Source organism: Podarcis bocagei, assembly GCF_964188305.1.
Source record: "Podarcis bocagei genome assembly, chromosome: 4".
Classification (NCBI taxonomy): Eukaryota; Metazoa; Chordata; class Lepidosauria; order Squamata; family Lacertidae; genus Podarcis; species Podarcis bocagei.
The window spans coordinates 92,677,334-92,701,051 of record NC_138128.1 but is presented as its reverse complement, the minus strand read 5'-3'; the positions used below and the strand labels follow the sequence as shown (position 1 = coordinate 92,701,051).

At 46.4% G+C, this 23,718-nt stretch overlaps 1 protein-coding gene across 1 annotated transcript in view; it reads right to left on the bottom strand.

Moving 5' to 3' along the window:
• Positions 1–921: 921 nt before the first annotated feature.
• The window catches only part of DRGX (dorsal root ganglia homeobox), a 45,401-nt gene continuing 22,604 nt past the window's right edge, over positions 922–23,718 (bottom strand). Inside the window, exon 7 of the mRNA XM_081191902.1 lies at positions 922–5,541. Coding sequence (XP_081048028.1) covers positions 5,276–5,541 — 266 coding nt within the window. The 3' untranslated portion in view covers positions 922–5,275. The remainder of the gene's footprint in view (positions 5,542–23,718) is intronic.

Here is a 23,718-nt window from a genome sequence, read left to right as displayed (position 1 = left end):
TGGCCAATCACGAGTGGCCTTGGGATCAGCAGCCAAAATAAGGGATTTTCCCAGCACAGGTATGTTTGACTTCTGAGCCCCTCCTAGCCAAAGGCAGAAAGCCCAGCCAGCAGCCAAACGAAGCCTCAAGCGGTGGTTCCCACAGCGCAGCAACCCGGCAAAGGGGATGCAGCAAGGAAAACCACCGTCACCTCTCCGCTGGGAAGCGCTGAGCAAAGGCGTGTCCCCAGGCAATGCGGCCGATTTGATCGGCACAAGGCATGCAAGCTCCACCCCCCCAGTCATTCTTAGAATCCTTATTGGGTGAGCAACGCAGCCAAGCAACACAGTTGGAGCCTCCCTCCTCCCTGGCTGGCAAGGAGGGAGGGAGAAGAGCTGCTTCCTTTGAAACCCGGGAAATTTAAGGGACATCATCAATAAGGGACAGCAGCGGGACACGGCGCTGGGATAAGGGAGTTTCCCGCCAAATAAGGGACGGTTGACAGCTATGCTGCTTGTCCTTTTCTGGAAAGCACAGGTCCAAGAGATTTTCTGCTTGCTTTCTAGGCATGGGTTTGAGCCATGGGCATAGCCAGGATTTATGTTGGTGGGGGCAGGACACCCATCTGTCATCATCCACTGTCTGGCTCTGTCTAGCAGATTTGGAATTAAATGTCTCACCAACAGTTCTTTAAAATTGCTTTCTTTGGACCCCAAGCACTCAGAAAAAGGTGTCAAAATCCTTCTACAAATTCTACTTTCAGTAGTTAATAGATAAAGCTATGGTTTTCCCAGTAGTGATGTATGGAAGTGAGAGCTGGACCATAAAGAAGGCTGATCGCCGAAGAATTGATGTTTTTGAATTCTGGTGCTGGAGGAGACTCTTGAGAGTGCCATGGACTGCAATATCAAACCTATCCATTCTGAAGGAAATCAGCTGCTTTGCTTCTCAATATTCTCTGGTTGGCATTGGTTATTTTCTCCTACCGATAGAAAACCTACATAAGGACTCTATATGGGTTCTTGGGTACCCCGTAAGGGAAAAGGAGCATTTTTCTTATTTACCGTATTTTTCGCTCTTTAAGACGCACCAGACCACAAGACGCACTTAGTTTTTGGAGGAGGAAAACAAGAAAAAATAATATTCTGAATCTCAGAAGCCAGAACAGCAAGAGGGATCGCTGCGTAGTGAAAGCAGCAATCCCTCTTGCTGTTCTGGCTTCTGGGATAGCTGTGCAGCCTGCATTCGCTCCATAAGAAGCACACACATTTCCCCTTACTTTTTAGGAGGGGAAAAGTGACTCTTATAGAGCAAAAAGTATTTGATTGGGGGGGGCAGGTGTCCTGCCCTCCTGGCTATGCCCATGGTTTGAACAGTTTCTAAATCGGAACAAAAGTCAATCGGCACAAAAACCTGACAGCTGTTTGTTCCAATTCAGCCGCAAACAGCGTGTTTCCCTGGAAGAATGTAGCAGGGCAAGTGGAAGTGTGGACAACCCAGTTACATACTGACTCCTAGGAGCAGCCTCCTTTGTCCTTCCCCTGTGAAGTTCACGGTGACAGCAGGAAGCAAGTTTCCTCGTTGGAGTCAGCACCAAACCACCAACTGGAAGGGCAGAGCCCCAGACCTGATGATGATGCCACAACTTCCTGAGCGAGGGAACAGAACTCACAGGCCAAAAGCTCATCCTTACCTGCAATTGTGTATTCCCATCCTTCATCCCTATTTGCACTTCCATCACCAGGCACAGTGGGATACAGGAGCTCCAAAGTTCTTGGATGCTTGGCATCTCTGCAGCATAATCGGGGAAATGTTTCTCTTTGCCCAAACACCATGGAGGGCTGCTGAGAAAGCAGTATCAGGCTGGGCAGACCACTGGTCTGACCCGAGCACCATAAAGCCACTCTCAAAGGGAGGCTGCGTCTTTCCAATGTGCAATCCGGATTAAGAGTACTGCCACAAACCATAAAACCACAGCATCGTCTTGATATTTGTCCAGTCTTTGTCGTGTATCCTTGCTCAGAGGGACAGAGTTGAGATTCTGGGTGTCGTGCTTCTCACCATGAATGTGCCATAATTCTATGGCGTTTTCAGACTGTACAGGACTGGTGCCTTTGTAAGCCTTTCTGAAATGAACTGGAATTGTGCTAAAATTGTGTTGAGGGTCCATGAAACACAGTGTGTGTGTGTGTGTGTGTGTGTGTGTGTGTGTAAGAGAGAGAGATGTCATTCATAGAGATGGAGTGAAAAGCAGTCTTAAAAATAATACAGGGCAATCCTTGGGGTCCTTTTTTCTAAACATGATTTTTTTTTTTATTAAACCAACAGAAAATACATCATGCAGCAGGTATTTCTCATTATTATACAGCAAAACTGCCAGGCAGCAATTCCAGCTACATCGGGCAGGCAGGCTTTTGTGATGGTCTCCAGTTTTGCACAGTCACTAGAGTGTCGCACCATGAATTATTAAATCAATGCTTCATGGTAATACATAATTTCTTATCAATTATTCATGCTAATGTGCGTGTATTTTACTTAATTGTGTTATTGACGATCAAAAGTAATTTCCTGAAAATCCTCAAGGACAGAAAATTTAATCAACATAACTACTTTTCAGATGCAATGCTGTTAAGTATTCTTAATTTGCTCAACAGTTCACTTATTTATGTACCTTTCTGGAGGAAAAATGAGTTTAATCAAACCATTAGAATGAAGAGTTAGTGTATACAAGGGCCAAGTTCACCTGAGCAATCGGTAATTATGCCGAAATGAAATTGAGATTGCTTATATTTTTTTGCAAACCATTTTAATAGTGGAACTTTAGGAAATAAATTCTAAATGGCTGGAATGGCTGCGAAAAGAGACACGATTCCTCTTCTTCCTGGGATGTTTGTGTGTGTATGTGACTTTTTTTTTTTTTGGCAGGAGAAACTGTTCTTGTTACTTTTCAGATAAATGCTTAAGAGCTGAAAGTGAAGAGATTTTGGTTGCATCCAAACCCCACAGGGGTGCTGCGATCTCCCCAGCTACAGTGGCTGCCCCCTTCTGCTTCTTATTCTCTGCTGGGATTCAGGTTTATCGAAAGGACAGGGGTAAATGTTATCAGCTGATCGTGTTAAAACAAAGAAAAGGCTTCCTGCATTGCTCATCAACCAGTCGAAAAAACAGAGCTCAAAATGAACCCCGAGCCAGAAAGATGCTCTATACACAAGGCCTGAGCATCACCAACTATCTTTGTCACAGTATAATTTACGTAAGCTGGGAGGTTGTGACTCTGCAAAGGTGTGGTCTTTGGAGAACCAGGCACTCCACTTTCCTGATCAGGGGGTGACAGCCTTGAGTTCTCAACAACTGCTTTATATGTCTGGGTCTGCTGCAATCCGAGACAAACTTACTAGAAGCAGCAGTTATCTGTTTTTGTTTCTCTCCATTTTTTAGTTTTCCAACCTGAAGTTCAGATCACTACACTTGTGTTACCGGTTTGCAATTTGTTAAGTTAAAAAGTCACCACCACAAACATTCATCGGAATATTAGCACACGGTTGCTTTTTCCTATGACGCATATTTTTGCAAGCCATCTCCCCAGACATAATGCATTTGTGCATGTCATTTTCACTAATATCTTTTCCCCAATGTACCCACTTTTGTAACCATTTTTTGTTTGCTCTTTCTGAAACAGTGCACAAACCGCAACAGAGCTATCCTTTGAAATTTGTACTTCTCGGAATTTTGAAAGGCAGTTTGCCAAACAACTGGGAGTTGAATTCAACAGGACTTATATTTTAGTACACTTGAATAGTATTGCACTGCTGAAATAATTTGATTCTTCTATTGCATGCCATCCGACTGGGGGTTTATCTGAAGGGCAAGGGTAGAAATACCTATGACAAATAAAAAATATTACTACTCTGTGCTCACGAATCAAACCCTTGGTTATGGACTGCTGTCAAAGTGTCTTCCTTCTGCTCTGTGGGATATACTGATGGTCTCATGTCCTCAAATTCAACAGGATCTTGAAGCACAGCCTGTGTGAAGTTACAGTTCTGCTACGATGAGGGGAAATGGAGGGGACATGTTCCACAAAGGACCTCGGTTTGGCAAGTAGAGCAAACTGAGCAGGAAAAGCAGAAATCCCTTTCCAGGAAGGGATGGATCCAAAGATCCTATCCACCAAGCTCATTCAATGACAGAAGACCTGTTTATCATCTCTAGATGTTGTAGTAGACCCTTCCGGTCATTTTCATTGCCCCCAAATCCTAGCTAAAATTAGACCTTAGAAAGAGAGGTTGTTATCTTCACCCATTCATATTTCTGCTAGAAACATATTCAGCGCTGATAGGAATGTCTGTGGCCTCCTGCGTCCCAAACTGAACATAGGGAACAGGATGAAGTGATGGTCCCAGGGAGAGATGACTCAGATTCCTAGAACTTCAGCCCCAATGTTTTTGCAGGGAATTGTCACACTCCTTGGCTGTTGGCCTGGCTTCTCAGACCTGAATGGCCTCAGTCAAGGTGTTAGTGGCACCAACAAGTTGAAGGCCCCTCTGCAGTATGGGTGGCTAGCTCTCCTTCCTCCTACACATGTGTAGGATCACCTTTCTCCTACACATGTGTAGGATCACATTGTGGGCCAAGGGGCTGTTTGGGTGTGTGTGCATCATTACAATCTCCTGTAATCTGCGTTGAGGGCCATTCTCTCAAAAGGCGGCGCACAGACCTTCTAAATAAATAAACTAATAGATTAGCAATAAAATCCCTCGTGTAAGCTCAACAAGACTGACCTCTCTGTCCATATTGCTCTCCGGACCTCAGGAACTTCCGCTCGTCAGGCCTATGAAACCAGGCCTTTCTATACCCATCCGCTGTAGAACAACTAAGAGGCTGTTGTTCTTGTTTAAACAGAAGGGGGACCTGTTATGCGATGCTGAGGCAACCCCTGATCCCCTCCCCACCCCAATCTGGTGGAATCTAGACACCAGGCAAATAATGCCCTTTTGCTTCTCTCTCTCCTATTCCCATCAGGGCTCCTGGATCCAGTTCCGCCGTAAGCAGAACTAACACCAGGCAGTACCTGGAGATTCAGCGAGAGCAATGGAGAACCTTGGGAAATCCAGCAGGAATTGATGGTGGCAATAAAAGACAGGGCCAGAGAAAACCTAGAGATTGCTGAAACTGTCAACAGATGAGCGAGTTTCCTTCCAGTTTCAAAATAAATTCAGACAGCCTCTAAAGGGTGGATCCCTCGGATTTGGTTTCTTGGGGTGCTGAGTTCGTTACGAGGTGTCATGTGGGGTCTCAAACACTTTTCTCGCTCTCGTTCTGTTCCACAGCCACGGGCGGCTTGTTGTCCAAGGCATTCTCTGCCCCAGGCTTGGCCCCCGAGGGTGGAGTGGGGCTGCTGGAGGCCAGGAGGTTCGCCGACTGCAGAACAGCCTCCGAGTGCTCCCGGGCTTTCATGCGCAGGGCTGCCACGCTCGCCGTGCGATTACTCTGGCAGCCGTACGTGGGGAGGAAGGAGAGGCCCATGTGGTCAGGAACACAGCAAGAGCACAGCGGGCTACCTGCAGCGGGAGGAAAAACAAACCACCACCTGCCGTCGGAATGCATCTGTAAAAGATGGAGCGTTTGCCGCTGCAATGCACTTCTACAAATATGCACCAGGAGGACTTTCCAGGGGCCTGCCCACCTGTAGGCACCATGGATGAAGCTGGTGCAGACACTATTCAGGTTAGATCAGCAGTTCCAAAGCCACAGTACAGTGGTACCTCGGGTTAAGTACTTAATTCGTTCCAGAGGTCCGTTCTTAACCTGAGACTGTTCTTAACCTGAAGCACCACTTTAGCTAATGGGGCCTCCTGCTGCCGCCGCGCCACCGGAGCACAATTTCTGTTCTCATCCTGAAGCAAAGTTCTTAACCTGAAGCACTATTTCTGGGTTAGCAGAGTCTGTAACCTGAAGCGTATGTAACCTGAAGCATATGTAACCCGAGGTACCACTGTACAGTGGTCAAAAAGACTGTCAGGGTGGGCAGACTGTACCACCAATTTTTCTCAGCAGAAAAGAAACTTGATTTATTTCAAGGAGTTACTTCTGAGTAAAATATACCAAAGCCAGTCAATTCTGTTTTATTATGTAAAGGAAGCGCCCTTTGGGAGTAAATTAAATAATGTGGAGGCTAAGAAAGTGCTGTAACAAACATATCTCAGTATTATCCTTCATCCACCATTTTGTTCTGCTCTGAGAGGGTCCGCTTCCAAATCCAAAGTGTTGGTGGTCAACATCCTTCCTCTTATTGCTTAGCAACAGAATTGGTGATTTGGCCCTGTGGATAGCTCAGTCAGTAGAGCATCAGACTCTTAATCTTAGGGTTGTGGGTTCGAGCCCCACGTTGGGCAAAAGATTCCTGCATTGCAGTGAATTAGACAAGATAATCCTCAGTGTCCCTTCCAGCTGTACAACTGTACAATTCTGTGCACCCTTAGCAACGATGCCTACCACACACTGAAGCATTACAGCTGCCTCCACATTTTGTGCTCTAACTTTCAGAAATGGCCAACTTGCTTTAAAAAAGAAAGTTAAGAGTGCTTTGGGGCTCAGTACATGCGTACCACCTGCACTCCTCTGTTGATGGTCCTGATCAGGGAGAAGAAGAAACGAAGAGTGGAAACGACTCAACACACCAAAATTCTAGAATTCAACAATGGCAATTCATTGTTTGTAGACACTTTTCAATGGTATCCCCTCAGTTATCCATGTATTCTAGTAACTTAGAGGAGGCCTCAGCCGCATGGCGGCCTAATTCCTCACATACTGTGCATACCTAGAAATCCACCTTTGTTCAGCAAAGAAACAGCATTTCATCTTTATGGACAACTTCTTAAAGTCATTTAAAAAAAGTGTAGCTTAACCATATTGATCGAAAAGCCAGGCCACACTATGAACAATATGGAGGTAAAATTATAGGAACTGGGTTAGTCATATAGCCTTTGAGAAACAGTAGTAGACAAGGACATTATCATCTTTCCTAATTTGTATATTTTATAAAGACACAGGACCAGAAAGCCTGATTCTGCCTTCACAACTGCCTGTGGAAAGTACACAGCCAAAACTGGGTGCTTCCAGCCACACGTAACCTGAAAAGTGCTGTTTGTGGTTTCACTCGTCTTACTGCGAATGTAAAAATGACAGGGACTAGAATGTTCTTCCCATTTAAAAAGGTCCATCTTCCACTTCCTGCCTCACGTTAGCAACTTTCACAAACGCAGAGGGCCTGTGAACAGCACAAGGGATGCTCAGACATAGCTTTAGTGTTGCTGTGTGTGAACGGGTGGGAGTTGTGTCTAAAGATCACCCAGAGGAGTACAGTGCTAGAGGTCCAAACGGCCTCAGCTGTAAGTCGGGTATTTCGCATTGCTGGCCCCCTTGCTGTGAAATCCTCTTCTGGCAAGATTCGGCAGCTGCCTTCACTTTTGACTTCCAGGTATCTTTGAAGACCTTTTTCAGTCCACAGGCCTCTGCAGCTGTTTAATTTTTAATTTTTTGACCAGCCAGCTGCTTTAATGGCTATCTGTTATTGTTTTTAATGGTGCTTTATGTTTTAACGTTGCACACACTGCCTTGATATTTTACGATATAGTGGTACAGAAACAATTTTCTGCATAAATAAAATAACGGGAGGCGCGCACGAAACAAGGACCTCCATGGAAGCTACCGCATGATGCCGTGATGGCTGCCAGCATGAATTTAAAGGGGAATTAAGACAAAATAATGAAGGGCAAAGCTATTTTCTATCTGCCCAGTCAGAGGCAATATGTCTCTGAATATTAGTTGCTGGGAATCACAAAAGGGGAGAAGCGGCACTAAAGTTCCATGACTGGGAGTGGCCGCTGAGACCATATAACATCGGGAGACCTGAATTGGCTCCCAGTACATTTCCAAGCAAAATTCAAAGTGTTGGTGCTGACCTTTAAAGCCCTAAATGGCCTCGGCCCTGTATACCTGAAGGAGCGTCTCCAACCTCATTGTTCAGCCCGGACACTGAGGTCTAGCTCTGAGGGCCTTCTGGCGGTTCTACTCATGTAAAAACACCAGGCAGGGCCCACAAATAACCCAGAGATACTTTTTAAATATAAGGACACGTTCTACTCATGTAGAGCTTGCATAACTGTTTGTTGCAGCAGCCCTGGCTACAAGCTCCGCAGGCAAATGGGGCCTCTGGGGCTGGCCAGGGGTGCTGGTTGCCAGGAGCTGAGGCGGCCTTGGAGCAAGCAAACGGGCGAGGGAGGCCAGCCAGCCGGTCCACCAGCCCTTGCTGTTGGGAATGGACAGACAAGTCCCAGGCCCCTGTGGGTCAATGTAAGGAGGCACCTCTCTTTGGGGGCAGCTCAGAGAGCAGGGGCAGGGGCAGCGGAGGACTCCCAAGGAGAGGGGAGAGGAGACTGAGGGAACCCTCCAGAAGGGAGGGTGTGTGGAAAAAAGGTGAGGGGCTGCCAGCTCTGCAGGCAAGGGTGGCATAACTGGGCTCCTGAGCCCCACAAGGGTGCCACAGAAAGAAGGTAGATGGTCAAGGGATCTGTGGACTCTAGAAGAAAGGAGATGTGCTCCTGTAATAGTGTGTGGAAGCCCAGCCTTAGCATCTGAACAGGGCCCTTTGCTAAATTGTTTCAAGAAGCTGCTGTCTCCTGTATTCTAAATTAAAAACACACAATTAGTTCTCCATTAGGTTACAGCAAATTCTGCAAAATTGATCTGGAGCACCTACTGTTGCTATATTACATCATGCTTGAAAGGCTGAGCTCGGACATAAATACTTAATGTAATAAATACAGTCTGAAATATTTGATCCACTTGACAGTTTAATTGATCTGCTACAGAGAGACTGACAGGAAAAATTAAATTAGTCCTGCCTCATCTCTGCCAAAAGCACATTTTAACTGAAAGTGGTACTTGAACTACAGATCGGTTCACAAGGGGATCCCTTTTTCCACTAGACACCGCTGGAGGAGAAGAGGAACAGGGTGCGCTTAGAATCAGGAGTAGACAACCTAAGGCCCGTGGGCCGCAAGCTGCCCATGGGGGTCATTTAACTGGCCCCCAAGCCGCCCCCGAACCAAGCCGCCCACTCGGTAAGTCCCCGCACAGCGCGACACGGGGACTCGCTTCCACAGTGCTGGAAATCGCATCTGCGCATGCTCAGACTCCAGAAATCGTGTCTGCGCAGACGCCAGAAATCGTGGCAGTGCACGCGATCTGGCCCATGCAGGGATCTCCGCTGGAGTGAACCAGCCCAGGCGAGGTAAACCTGGCCTAGATGTAGATTTTGAAGCACATCTTTCATCGATTATCACACTTGCACCCTGACACAACCACTCCCAACCTGGTGCCCTCCGGACCTTTTGGACTCCAGGTCCCATCAGCCCCCTGCCAGCATTCATACTGACTGGAGTTGATGGGAGCTGCAATCCAAAATAACTAGAAGGCAGCAGGTTTGGGAATCGTTCCCTAACAATTCTTCCTCCCGAGTCTGTGGGATATTTAGTAAGGTAAAGGGACCGCTGACCATTAGGTCCAGTCGTGACCGACTCCGGGGTTGCGGCGCTCATCTCGCTTTATTGGCCGAGGGAGCTGGCGTACAGCTTCTGGGTCATGTGGCCAGCATGACTAAGCCGCTTCTGGCGAACCAGAACAGCGCAGGGAAACGCCGTTTACCTTCCTGCTGGAGTGGTACCTATTTATCTACTTGCACTTTGACGTGCTTTTGAACTGCTAGGTTGGCAGGAGCAGGGACCGAACAATGGGAGCTCACCCTGTGGCGGGGATTCGAACCGCCGACCTTCTGATCGGCAAGTCCTAGGCTCTGTGGTTTAACCCACAGCACCACCCACGGTGAGATATATGCAATGCTGTCAAACCAACGATTTGTATTTCCTGCAAGTTTGCTAGAGAGAACCCTGTGAGAGACACTCTCCCACTGTGCCCTGATAGGAGAAGGTATCCCTCTCTCTCTCTCTCTTGTCCTACCTGCAATATATATTGCACATCCTCTTTTTCGCCATTCTTCCATCAAGTCAACAATGTGAGGGCGTTCAGACACCATTTTAAGCTAGACTAAAGTATGCCTTTGCAACTGAATGACCATGTTACGCCTTCCCAAGCAAAGCTGCTGCATCTGTTACTCTCCAACAAGTATTCTGAGCGAGCAAATGTTCATTTTTGACCTTTTACAAGATTGTGTGATTATTGTATCAAGGGGAAGAAAAGGGAGAAATACCAGGAGAATCCTGTCTGCTTTAAAGCGTCCTGGATTATTTAAACCAAAAGGCTAAAACTAGCCTCTCCAAGCTTCCCTTTCAAGCTGCAAAGGGTCACAAAGGATAATATCTAATAAATATTCTCCTAGCATCTATTCTCATCCCTACATAGGTGTCAGAGCCCCCACTCAGGCAGATGACACACAGCCAGACCTGCTTTGCCCCAGCAGCAGAGTTCTTTCTGTTTCGAGAATTTGAGGGGTTTCCTTCCTTCCTTCCTTCCTTCCTTCCTTCCTTCCTTCCTTCCCTTCCTTCTTTCTTCCTTCCTTCCTTCCTTCCTTCCTTCCTTCCTTCCTTCCTTCCTTCTTTCGAGCTCACCTGAACCAGATACCTGGTCCACCTCTAGCCCAACACCATCCCCTCTAGGCACCAGTTCTCTGAGGTAAGGACCCTTTCCCCCAGCCCAGCAAACGTACCATCCTCTTAATTCTTGGTACCACAGACTGAACCGATGACCACCGGGTTCACAGCAGAGTCTGACGCAAATCCTTCTCACCTCCCACCATCCTTTCAAGACGACGAGAAAGGATGATTGATTGATTTTGCAAAAGGCACTCCTACTAAATCCCTGAGTGAGGCGGGTGCCTCAGGCGGCAGGTGCTGAAGGTGGGGCACAGCAGTTTCTGGGGCCTCTTGGGCAAAGTGGGCCCCCTTTCCCCTCAGACCACACCCCTCCTCCTCACTCTCCATCCCACCCCATTAAATTAAAATAAATCTTGACCAATAGGGCAACTCCCTTCTGCCCAATAAAAACAATACAGATGTTTTCATTTCTTGGGGGAAATTTAACCTCTTTGTAGGCCTCCTTCCCTGTTTAGTCATCTATTTTATATACAGCCCAGTTGTTAGAGCATGAGACTTAATCACAGGGTTCAAGCCCCATATAGGCCAAAAGATTCCTGCATTACTTGTGATTAGACCATAGCTGTCAAGCGTCCCTTATTTGGCGGGACAGTCCCTTATCCCAGCGCCATATCCCGCTGCTGTCCCTTATTGATGATGTCTCTTAAATAAGCTACTGAAGGTAATGGGGCCCTTTCTATGTCCAGCTGTCCTTTGTCAACAACAAATTGTTGCTTTTTTGTGTGTTGAATATATGCTGTATGGTAATTTATGGACCTAATAGGTATCTAAAGCCATTTGCACGCAACAAAATAGGTATTTTATAAAAGTAATTGTTGATCCCTCATTTTGGCTGCTGATCCCTTATTTTCAAGGCTGCTGATCCCTTATTTTCAAATCTGTAAGTTGACAGATATGGATTAGACCAGAATTCTGGGTTTCCCAATCTTGGGTCTCCAGCTGTTTTTGGACTACAACTCCCATCATCCCCAGCTAGCAGGACCAGTGGTTAGGGATGATGGGAGTTGTAGTTCAAAAACAGCCGGAGACCCAAGTTTGGGCAACAGTGGACTAGATGAATTCCATGGTCCTTTCCAACTTTTTGATGCTATGATTCTAATAATATGTAGATTGTATGAGTCCAGAGCCCGGGGTCAGTGCACAAACTACTGAGAAATAATTCTCAGTTGTGGCTGTTAGTTCACTGCTCCAGTTTAATGCGGGACATCAGGAGGGGGGGGTGAGGTGTGTTGCACACACAACGCCATCCCCCTGGGCCTGGCTAATCTAAAGCGATTTCTGCAGGAAAGGTTTAAACCCATTTCGTTCTGCAAATACACTTCTTGAGCACTTGCTGCCACCAAGTGTACACAAAAAGCGTTTCCTATTGGGCAGAACTAGTGATGTTACAGGGCTGTGCCACTCCCCATCTCCTAAAATACTTCAGGTATATTGAATAACGTGCAATTTCCTTTTTAAAAAACGAGGAAGGAAGTGTGTGTGTTTGCAGTGAAGTAGCCCCAGTGAGAGGGATGCGGGTGGTGCTGTGGGTTAAACCACAGAGCCTAGGACTTGCCAATCAGAAGGTCGGCGGTTCGAATCCCCGCGACAGGGTGAGCTCCTGTTGCTCGGTCCATGCTCCTGCCAACCTAGCAGTTCGAAAGCACTTCAAAGTGCAAGTAGATAAATAGGTACCGCTCCGGCGGGAAGGTAAACGGCGTTACCATGCGCTGCTCTGGTTCACCAGAAGTGGCTTAGTCATGCTAGCCACATGACCCGGAAGCTGTATGCCGGCTCCCTCGGCCAATAAAGTGAGATGAGCACCGCAACCCCGGAGTCGGCCATGACTGGACCTAATGGTCAGGGGTCTCTTTAACCTTTACCTTTAAGGTCCGGTGCCGGGGGATACGGACAGACTAAAACCAACAGAAGTAAAAAAGCAGTGATGCGCACTACTTTGAAAACAGGCTCACCTGTATGTATGTATGTATGTATGTGAGTGCCAGCATCACAGACAGCAACTCCAGCGTTAGGTAAAGTTATTGCACAAAGCCTAGACAGCATCTTAAAAAGCAGAGACATCACCCTGCCAACAAAGGTCTGTATAGTTAAAGCTATGGTTTTCCCACTAGTGATGTATGGAAGTGAGAGCTGGACCATAAAGGAGACTGATCGCTGAAGAATGGATGCTTTTGAATTATGGTGCTGGAGGAGACTCTTGAGAGTCCCATGGACTGCAAGAAGATCAAACCTATCCATTTTGAAGGAAATCAGCCCTGAGTGCTCACTGGAAGGACAGATCCTGAAGCTGAGGCTCCAAGACTTTGGCCATCTGATGAGAAGAGAAGACTCCCTGGAAAAGACCCTGATGTTGGGAAAGATGGAGGGCACAATGGGAAGGGGACAACAGAGGACGAGATGGTTGGACAGTGTTCTTGAAGCTACCAGCATGCGTTTGACCAAACTGCAGGGGGGGGGGCAGTGGAAGACAGGAGTGCCTGGCATGCTCTGGTCCATGGGGTCATGAAGAGTCGGACACGACTAAACGACTAAACAACAACATGTATAATTGTATTGCACTATGCAAAAAAAAGTGCATTGCAAAAAATGTGCCCTGTGTGTTTCAAACCCTACATGTGTAAATATCCGTTGCGGGCTGGGGGGAGGGGGACCAAGGCAAATAAAACAAGATTTTCTACTCACAACTTACCCAATTGCGCTCATTTATTAGAAAGAATGGGGCACCAGGGCAAGCACAGAATAGTATAATAAACACTATTATTTAATGAGCAAATTAAGTTGATTTGGATACCCAGAAGATATGAAAAATAAATCTAAGGAAAGAGAAGGATGGAAGTCAGGTTTGGAAATGTTAAGATGATTGTGAATTCGATAAAATGAATTAATCTGAAAAGTATAAATAAAACTTTAAAAACACTATTATTAAAAAAAATTAATTTATCCCTCAAAACGGACATTCAGGGTAATTCAGCTGTATTTCACCTATATATTAAATAGCATACGAAAACAGGGCACAGAAGATACTTCCATGTCACAGGCTTACACGCAGAACAAATAAAACTTTCAGATACTATGTGATCCATGTAAACACAGATCACTCCAGCTTGCCTCGCTCCACCAGAAATACTCCTAAACATCTCAAATAAGAGAATCACCTGTGAAGTCCGGCACGTAATGAACACACAACACTGATGGAGGTGTGATGCAGGGCTTACTAGGGACGAGCTGTTAAGTCCGAATGTGCTGTGCTGTCACGAAGCATTACAAATGCACAGTTTTCCAAGACAAACATATCCTGAGCAACAACAGTGGTACAGGAAAAGGGGAGAGGAGAGAGAGAAAGAGACTGAATGTACAAAAGCCCTATAAACCTGGAGCCAGTCTGGACGACTGCAATGCGCTCTACATGGGGCTGCCTTTGAAGGTGACCCGGAAACTACAACTAATCCAGAATGCAGCAGCCAGACTGGTGATTGGGAGTGGCCGTGGAGACCACATAACACCAGTCCTGAAAGACCTGCATTGGCTCCCAGGACATTTCCAAGCACAATTCAAAGTGTTGGTGCCGACCTTTAAAATGACCTCGGCCCAGTATACCTGAAGGAGCGTCTCCACCCCCATCGTTCTGCCCGGACACTGAGGTCCAGCTCTGGCCTTCTGGTGGTTCCCTCCCTGCGAGAAGTGAGCTTACAGGGAACCAGGCAGAGGGCATTCTTGGTAGTGACACCCACCCTGTGGAACACCCTCCCATCAGATGTCAAGGAAATAAACAACTACCTGACTTTCAGAAGACATCTGAAGGCAGCCCTGTTTAGGGAAGTTTTTAATGTTTGATGTTTTATCGAGTTTTTAATATTCTGTTGGAAGCCGCCCAGAGTGGCTGGGGAAACCCAGCCAGATGGGCAGGGTATAAGTAATAAATTTATTATTATTATTATTATTATTATTATTATTATTATCATTATTATTATTTACAAACAATGGGGGGGGAGAGCCCTAACAGAACAGCATCAAGCATTAAATCCTGCACACACATGAAGATTGCACAGTCTTCACTTTAACTGCTCCTGCCTTGCATGCATCAGATGAATGGGGCAAAGGAATTTACGTGGGTGAGAAGAAAGGGAAATGTTAAGAGCTTTGATTTCAAAATGGCAGTAAAGATCTCCAGCTGTTAATTCTACCCCCCATCTTTATAGACAACCCACACCACAACAGCCCCACAAACATTCAACACTGCTCTTTTCTCTCTGCCCTGCCCATTGCTGTTGAGACCAGCCCTGATCCCTTTTTGTTTAATGTTTTTATTAAAGAATTTTCCATTTTGTTCTGACTTCTCCTCCACCTCCTCTCCCTCCCTCAATCCAATCCCCTGGAAATTGCATTACAGGGACATGCACACACACAAATGTACATGAGAGAAAGGAAATAGCACCATACTCAGAAGTCAAGCTCAAGAATGGTCAAAGAAGACTTCCTGAAACCTATATTCGCATGGCACCCAAAGTCCTGGGTGGAGCCTATCATGTCTCTCCAGGGACAGGATTCCACCAAGCTGGTGCCACAGCTGAAAAGGCCCTGTCCATAGTGGATGCCCTCTGTGGGTCACTCAACAGCCAGAAACTGGTGCAAAGCTTCAAAGGTAGAATGAACCGTATAGATACCCAGGTACCAAGCTATTTAGGGCTTTAAGGATCAAATCCAGCACTTTAAAATAAGCCTGGAAACCAACAGGCAACCAGCGTGGATCATACAAGATCAGAGTAATATGCTCTGATCAGCTGACTCCAGACACTATTCTGGCGGCTGCATTTTGCACAAACTGAAATTTCCCCAACCATGGAAGACACTAGGTCAGGGGTCAGGAAACTAAGCTCCATGGGCCGGATCAGGCCCAATTGCCTTCAGGATCTGGCCCGCGGACTGTCCGTGGATGGGCGTGGGGATTCTGTTCATTCGGGCTGTGCCATCCCCCCCCCCCCCGCGCGCCATTCCAGTTTTACCCCCTCCCTCAAACACACGGCAGCGGCGCCTCCTCCCTCCCTCCTCCTGGCTTCTCCCCGCCCTGCCTAGAGGAGGAAGGGGGCTGGGCTGAGCTGGCTGAGTGCCATTTTAAGCAGCGCCTCTCCGGAGCCAGCCCTTTCGCGCCGCTCATCTTCTCTCCACCGCCACCCTGGTGCCCCTTCTCCGGCCCACCACAAGGTCTGAGGGACAGTGGACCAGACTGTGGCTAATATTTTTTGCCAAACCCTGCGCTAGGTCATAAATGACCATAGTGAGCCACAGCCATCCATAAGGTTTGCAGCTGGCATATCTGCACAAGCTGGCGAAAGTCACTCCTCGTCACCGATGCCACCTATGAATCTCAAAAAAAAACCCAGACGGAATCCAAGAGCACCCCAAAAACTGGGGAACTGCTCCTTCGGCAGGACTGAAACCCCATTCAGAACAGGTAGCAACCATGATAATGGCTTGGACAGCCCATGGGCAACCAATATTTATCTTCTCTGCATTAAAATTCAGTTTTGTTTCTTCCCATCCAGTCCTTCTCAGCCTGACAAGCTCTTGTTTGTGGTTCCTGCTGTGTCCCTAGGATCTGACGAAAATGAGAGACAAAGCTGTGTATTATCAGCCTACCAGTGACACCTCTGCTAAAACCTCAGACCAGCGTGAATCTGTGGTTTCATGTAGGGTTGGGACAAGGCAGAACCCACTGGAACTCGCCCAGGAGAAAAAGAACTACACAATTTGATAAACATCTGAAGGCAGTCCTGTCTCAAGAAGTTTTTTATGTTAGTTCAAATATCTGCTGGAACTATAAAGAAAAAGAAGGCACCTGTAATGGTTCTAGGGGTTGCTTGTGTGTAAATCAACGCCACTCTTGGGTGGTTGCCTGAATGAACCCTTTCTGTCTGGACAGCCACGCGCCCGTGGCTGTCTCAATCACTGGCAGAATCCGTTGGTGGGCGTTTCTTGAACTTCTTCCAGCAAAGAAGCTCTTTGACGCTTAGTCTCCTCCTAGCCTCCCTGCGCGGAAGCCTTCTGCGCAGGGAGGGTGTGGGCATCGGAGGACCCGTGCTCTCCCCACTGGTTCCCGGTGAAGAGTCTTGGAGCCACCTCGCCGATTCCCCCATCTGCCCCCCTTCTCCACTGGTGTTACGCTGATTTCCTTCCCCAGAAGATGTGCTGCTTCTCTCCCTCCCGGGACGCTCTCCGGAATCCCTCTGGAGCCCTCCCTCTCCCTCTGGCTCCGATGGCAGTTCCCTGAGAGTACCTTTTATCATATGTGGTGGGCTTGTAAGGTAATAAAAGCTTTCTGGGAGATGATATATAATGAAATGAAAAAAATGTTTAAAATAACTTCTGTTAAGAAACTAGAAGCTTTTTTATTAGGAATAACAAGTACCGACATCCCAAAGGAGCAGAAAAGATTTTTGATGTATGGAACAACAGCCGCGCAGATGTTATTGGCCCAGAGTTGGAAAGATGAGAAATTCCCTACCAGAGAAGAATGGCAAACCAAGTTGATGGACTACGCTGAGATGGCAAAGCTGACTGGGAAACTCAGAAACCAAGGGGATGAAAACTTCATAAAGGAATGAGAAAAAATTATAAGTTATCTAGGAGACCACTGTAAGCAGATGGAAACAAGAGCAGGATTTTGACTCCCTTGTTGTGTAAAAAACATTATGGACAATACGGTTCGATATTTTAAAGAATGGAGTATGAACTAATATGCAGTTGTAGGTGTTTAAAATAATACTCCATGGATAGGATGGGGGGGAAGTCTCGAGATTCGGAGAATCTCCACATACAGTGTGATTTTATTGATTTGTGTTTATTTGTACTCTATCTGTAGAACCAATAAAATGTCTTGGGGGGGGGGGGCGAAGTCTTTAAAGTTTGATGTTTTTATACATGTTGGAAGCTTCCCAGAGTGGCTGTGGAAATGCAGCCAGATGGGTGGAGTAGAAACAATAAAACTATTAAATTTATTATTATTATTATTATTATTATTATTATTATTATTAACCATTGCTGGCTGCTCTACAAATTGCAGATATATAATATTATACAGAATTCTTTCCTGGCCACAAATTTATGTTGTGAACCGCCCTGCGGACTACAGATGAAGAGCTGTATACAAATTTAATAAATATTATTATTATCATCATATTTGATATGATAATATCAATGGGATGCGGGTGGCGCTGTGGGTAAAACCTCAGTGCCTAGGGCTTGCCGATTGCATGGTCGGCGGTTCAAATCCCCGCGGCGGGGTGAGCTCCCATCTTTCGGTCCCAGCTCCTGCCCACCTAGCAGTTCGAAAGCACCCTTAAGTGCAAGTAGATAAATAGGTACCGCTTTATGGCGGGAAGGTAAACGGCGTTTCCGTGTGCTGCACTGGTGCTGGCTCGCCAGAGCAGCTTCGTCATGCTGGCCACGTGACCCGGAAGTGTCTCCGGACAGCGCTGGCCCCCGGCCTCTTAAGTGAGATGGGCGCACAACCCTAGAGTTGGACACGACTGGCCCGTACGGGCAGGGGTACCTTTACCTTTACCTTTATTATCATATTTATATTTATATATTATTGTTGTTGTTCTTGTTGTTGTTGTTATATTTATATGATATTATTATTAATAATAATGATATAATAATTATTATTGGGTCCTAAAAGGTTTGCAAAGAGCAGCATTCGTTCTGGGTAAATCCTTGTCTTCCTGCTTCTCACTACAACGGTGGGGTCTCAGGCATTGACAAATTCCACTCATCCAGGACAATTAACAAGCCCTTTCCTCGCAGGCACCACAATTAAGCCTTCACAAAAACTTTTGCAACCACAGCAGCGCACTAACCCTGAATGATCCTGATCAATCCTGCCCGGTGCTTTGATGTATAATGCAGAAGCTGTTTTCCCATCAATGGCTGCACACAGGCTGCTACGCCAATGGAGCAAGCAATATCGCAAGCGGCGATGCACTATGCAAGTCATCCCATGAGAAACGTAATCATTTATCTCCTTCCAACCTGCGCTGGGCAACAGAGGATCCGGGGAAGTTCTGTAGGAGCGGAAGGGAGGCTCTCCCACAATGATTAGAGAATTTCCGCCGAAAACCAGAGATTCTTGTTTACCTCCATTAATAATCTCTCCATTAATGAATTGCACTATTGCCTTTGTCCATTAAGGAACTGCTCTGGGGGTCCTTGCTTTTAAGCTTGTTGATTTCTCCTGGTAACTCCATATTATTGCACAGAACATAAATAAATCACGCACAGCGAGGGATTTTCCTTTTGTAGCTCGGTGTTCACTCGAAGGCTCCACAATGCAACATCATGAAGGTGCTGGTGTTATAGATTCCCGGGGAGGAAGGCAAGATCCTCTTACAAAAATCACAAATGCACAAACCCTGGATGAGCGGCCCCATCTACACAAGGAGCAAGTTGCAAGCTACCTCCATATATTTAGAAAGGAAGGGTAGAACGGATCCTGGCACACTGTCCAATGTTCACTCATTGTTGTGCAGATGCCTGATTATCGTCTTCCAAAGCAACTACTCTATTCCAAACTTAAAAATGGAAAGCGTAATGCTGGTGGTCAACAAAAGAGGTTTAAAGACTGTCTCAAGGCAAATCTAACAAAATGTAGTATAAACACCGACAACTGGGAAACACTGGACTGTGAGCGCTCCAACTGGAGAACTGCTTTTACCAAAGGTGTCATGGGCTTTGAAGACGCTCAAACTCAGGATGCAAGGGAGAAACGTGCTAAGAGGAAGGCACGCTTGGCAAATCCACACCGTGATCAACTCCCGCTCAGAAACCTATGTCCCCACTGTGGAATGATGTGTGGATCCAGAACTGGCCTCCACAGTCACTTGCGAACTCATTGTTAAAATCGTGTTTATGGAAAACAATCTTACTCGGCTACGGAGTGATCGCCAAAGACAGGTCTCTGTGTGCATTATACTGTGGTACCTTGGGCTAAGTACTTAATTCGTTCCGGAGGTCCGTTCTTAACCTGAAACTGTTCTTAACCTGAGGTACCACTTTAGCTAATGGGGCTTCCTGCTGCTGCCGCGCCATCGGAGCACGATTTCTGTACATATCCTGAAGCAAAGTTCTTAAGCCGAGGTACTATTTCTGGGTTAGCGGAGTGTGTAACCTGAAGCGTATGTAACCTGAAGCGTATGTAACCCGAGATACCACTGTAATGGGAAGGAGCTCAGGCAATTCCCTAAATATAGTGGTACCTCGGGTTAAGAACTTAATTTATTCTGGGGGTCCGTCCTTAACCTGAAACTGTTCTTAACCTGAGGTACCACTTTAGCTAATGGGGCCTTGCGCTGCCACTGCGTGATTTCTGTTCTCATCCTGAAGCAAAGTTCTTTACCTGAGGTACTATTTCTGGGTTAGCTGAGTCTGTAACCTGAAGCGTCTGTAACCTGCAGCGTCTGTAACCCGAGGTACCACTGTACCTCGAAAGGGATATTGTGGAGCTGGAAGAGGTTCAGAAAAGTGCAACCAACATGCTCAAGGGGTGGAGCTGTAACAGAGGCCTGTGAAGCTGGTACAAGTATTTTTGCCCAACTGAAAGAGAATTTCTCCCCGACGTGTCTAGACAAGTGGCTCTTCAAATGCTCAGTAAGTGGGGGCTGACGGAGAAAGACAAGCTACCTTGGGTTTCTGGGGAGATGCAGGAAAGCTGGACGCCAGCTCTGCATCCCCTTGTAGGCATTTGCCTTGAATTCCCGGAAAAAAATTCTGCCCAGTGCAGACCCTCCAAGTGTCCCTATTTTCCAGGGACAGTCCCAGATTTACAGAAGAAGAAGAAGAAGAAGAAGAAGAAGAAGAAGAAGAAGAAGAAGAAGAAGAAGAAGAAGAAGAAGAAGAAGAAGAAGAAGAGTAGTAGTAGTAGTAGTAGTAGTAGTAGTTTGGATTTGATATCCCGCCTTTCACTCCCCTTTAAGGAGTCTCAAAGCGGCTAACATTCTCCTTTCCCTTCCTCCCCCACAACAAACACTCTGTGAGGTGAGTGGGGCTGAGAGACTTCACAGAAGTGTGACTGGCCCAAGGTCACCCAGCAGCTGCATGTGGAGGAGCGGAGACACGAACCCGGTTTCCCAGATTACGTGACTACCGCTCTTATCCACTACACCACACTGGCTCTCAGAAGCCATCGCACGTTCTGATTTGATCCCAGAATATCCCGCTTTTCCTTAGGACATCCTTAGGTATAGTACCTAATGCCCCTATTTTCATTGGAGAAATGTTGGAGTGTATGGAGTTATTTGACCCATGAGCCAAGGAGATAAGTAACTATACAACCTTTAGAAGACATCAGAAAGCAGCCCTGTATAAGGAAGCTTTTAAAAAATGTTTAATGTTTTATTATGTTTCTATATAAGTTGGAAGCCACACAGAGTGGCTGGGGCAACCCAGTCAGATGGGTGGGGTATGAATAATAAAATCATCATCATTTTCATCATTGAATAAGGTAAAGGTAAAGGTACCCCCGACCATTAGGTCCAGTCGCAGACGACTCTGGGGTTGTGGCGCTCATCTCGCTCTATAGGCCGAGGGAGCCAGCGTTTGTCCGCAGACAGGTTCCGGGTCATGTGGCAAGCATGACCAAGCCGCTTCTGGCGAACCAGAGCAGTGCATGAAAATGCCGTTTACCTTCCCGCCAGAGCAGTACCTATTTATCTACTTGCACTTCGATGTGCTTTCGAACTGCTAGATAGGCAGGAGCAGGGACCAAACAACGGGATCTCGCCCCGTCACGGGGATTCGAACCACCAACCTTCTGATCGGCAAGCCCTAGGCTCTGTGGTTTAGACCACAGCGCCACCCGCGTCCCATTCGTCATTGAATAGGACATCCCTATTTTCATCAGAGCAACACTGGGCAGTATGCCAGGGTTAGTGGGAACTTGGGGAAAATATGGTGGCAGTCTACTGGAGAACCTCTTGTCTGACTGGCCTACTCAGATCAGCAATCATAGAAGGAAGCAATAGGGCCATGGAAGGAGCAGCTCACCAATGGGAAAAATGTTATAGCATTGGGGTATTTTAGTTTAGAGAAAAGGTATTGATGGGGGGGCATGTAGAGATGATAATGCATGATGCTGAAAAAATTGATATCCCCCCCCCACTAGAATGCATGGACAACTAATGAAGCTGAACATTGGAAGAATCAAAGCAGATAAAAGGTGCATAATTACACTATGGGATCTGCAAGGAACCATCTTCACTGGCACAACAGCACCAAAGGAAGGCATTATCCACAACCCTCCCTACGTGCTGTGGTCTCAATACTAATCAAGTCTTTCTGCAGTTGCTATTTCCAGGTTAAAAAAAATAAACCAACTTCTAATGACTCACACTTTTAACGTGCAAAGTTCTTCCTCGATAAAGGAATGCTGGCCGAAGATGTATTGCACATCACAAGAACTGGAGAACTGAGTGTGGCCAAAGCATGGCGAACCTGGTCAAGAGAGCTTTAAGCTCCTCACACATCAGTGGGCAGGAATGAAGTTCAACCAAGCCTTGATAGAATGGGAAACTTGTGGGATGTAAAACACAGGAGCAGTCAATTACAACATTCCTAGAGTGTACATGTTTAGACATGGGGAGGGATGTTTGTCCAGCCAGCAGGTAAACTTCCTGGGACAGACTTCCTCCGCCTGTGACTAGAGGTGGGTGTGGCCTCACCTGTGCAGGTAACGACAAAAGCACAGGGCAGGGGCAGCCATCTCTCTCTTCTCTTCTCTTCTCTTCTCTTCCTTCGAAGAAGCAACATCCACTAAGCTAAAGATGCCCTCTTGGCTCCCAGCCAAGAGAGGGCAAAAGGACTATCTTCTTATAAGATAGAATCCAAATGTATATTACTTTATTAAGCGGTCTGCCTTCTGGGATCTGATGTGAACAGAATGTGAGTAAACTCTTTTTATACTTTTGTAAAGGACTGTGTCGTGTCTTGTATTTTAAGAGGGAATAAAGGGGAAATTACCAGAGTGATTATTATAGAGGTTCTAGCAAACCTGAGCAAACGCTACCATTGCGAACTTAAGATAAAAGGAATGTTTTACTCTGCTGATATTTTGGGAACTTGTTAATACAAGTTGGATAAGGATATAATCAGTCAATATATCCTCTCCTGCATCCCTGAACATTCCCACAAAACTAGCAATGAAATTAAACAGAGGCAGATGGAGAGTTCTGTGTTTGGGCTATCTACCCATAAAATACACAGCTATGGGGTGGGAATCTCAGCCTCAAAGTCACAAGCTGAACATGAGTCAGCAGTGTGATGTTCCTGTAAAAAAAGGCTAATGCCATTTTAGACTGCCTTACTGGAAGTGTAGCTTCCAAGTCTCAGAAAGTAATTGTTCCATTTTATTCTGCACTAGTCACTGGAATACTGTGTTCAATTCTGGGCACCAGACTTCAAGAAGGATGCAGACAAATTGGAATGGGTTGAGAGGAGACCAACGAAGACAAACAGGGGTTTGAAATCAAGTCCTATGAAGTAAGGCTGAAGCAACTTGAGTGTATTTAGCTAAGAGAAGAGAAGAGAAGAGAAGAGAAGAGAAGAGAAGAGAAGAGGAAGAGAAGACTGAAGGGAGACATGGTAGCAATCTTCAAATACCTGAAGGTCTGTCACAAAGAGAAGAGAAAGACTTGTTTTCTGCTATATCAAGAGAGCAGATCAGATGGGCTAACATTACAGGAGTGTAGATTTTGGTTGAACATTCTTAGTGACCTTTCGACGGTAAGAGTGACTCAACAATAGCAGTGGCAGGCTTTGGCATAGCTATCAACCGTCCCTTATTTGGCGGGGAAATCCCTTATCCCAGCGCAATGTCCCGCTGCTGTCCCTTACTGATGATGTCCCTTAAATTTCCCGGGTTTCAAAGGAAGCAGCTCCTCTCCCTCCCTGCCTGCCAGCCAGGGAGGCTCCAACTGTGTTGCTTGGCTGCATTGCTCACCCAAAAAGGAGTCTAAGAACGACTGGGGGGTGGAGCTTGCATGCCTTGTGCCAATCAAATCGGCCGCGTTGCCTGGG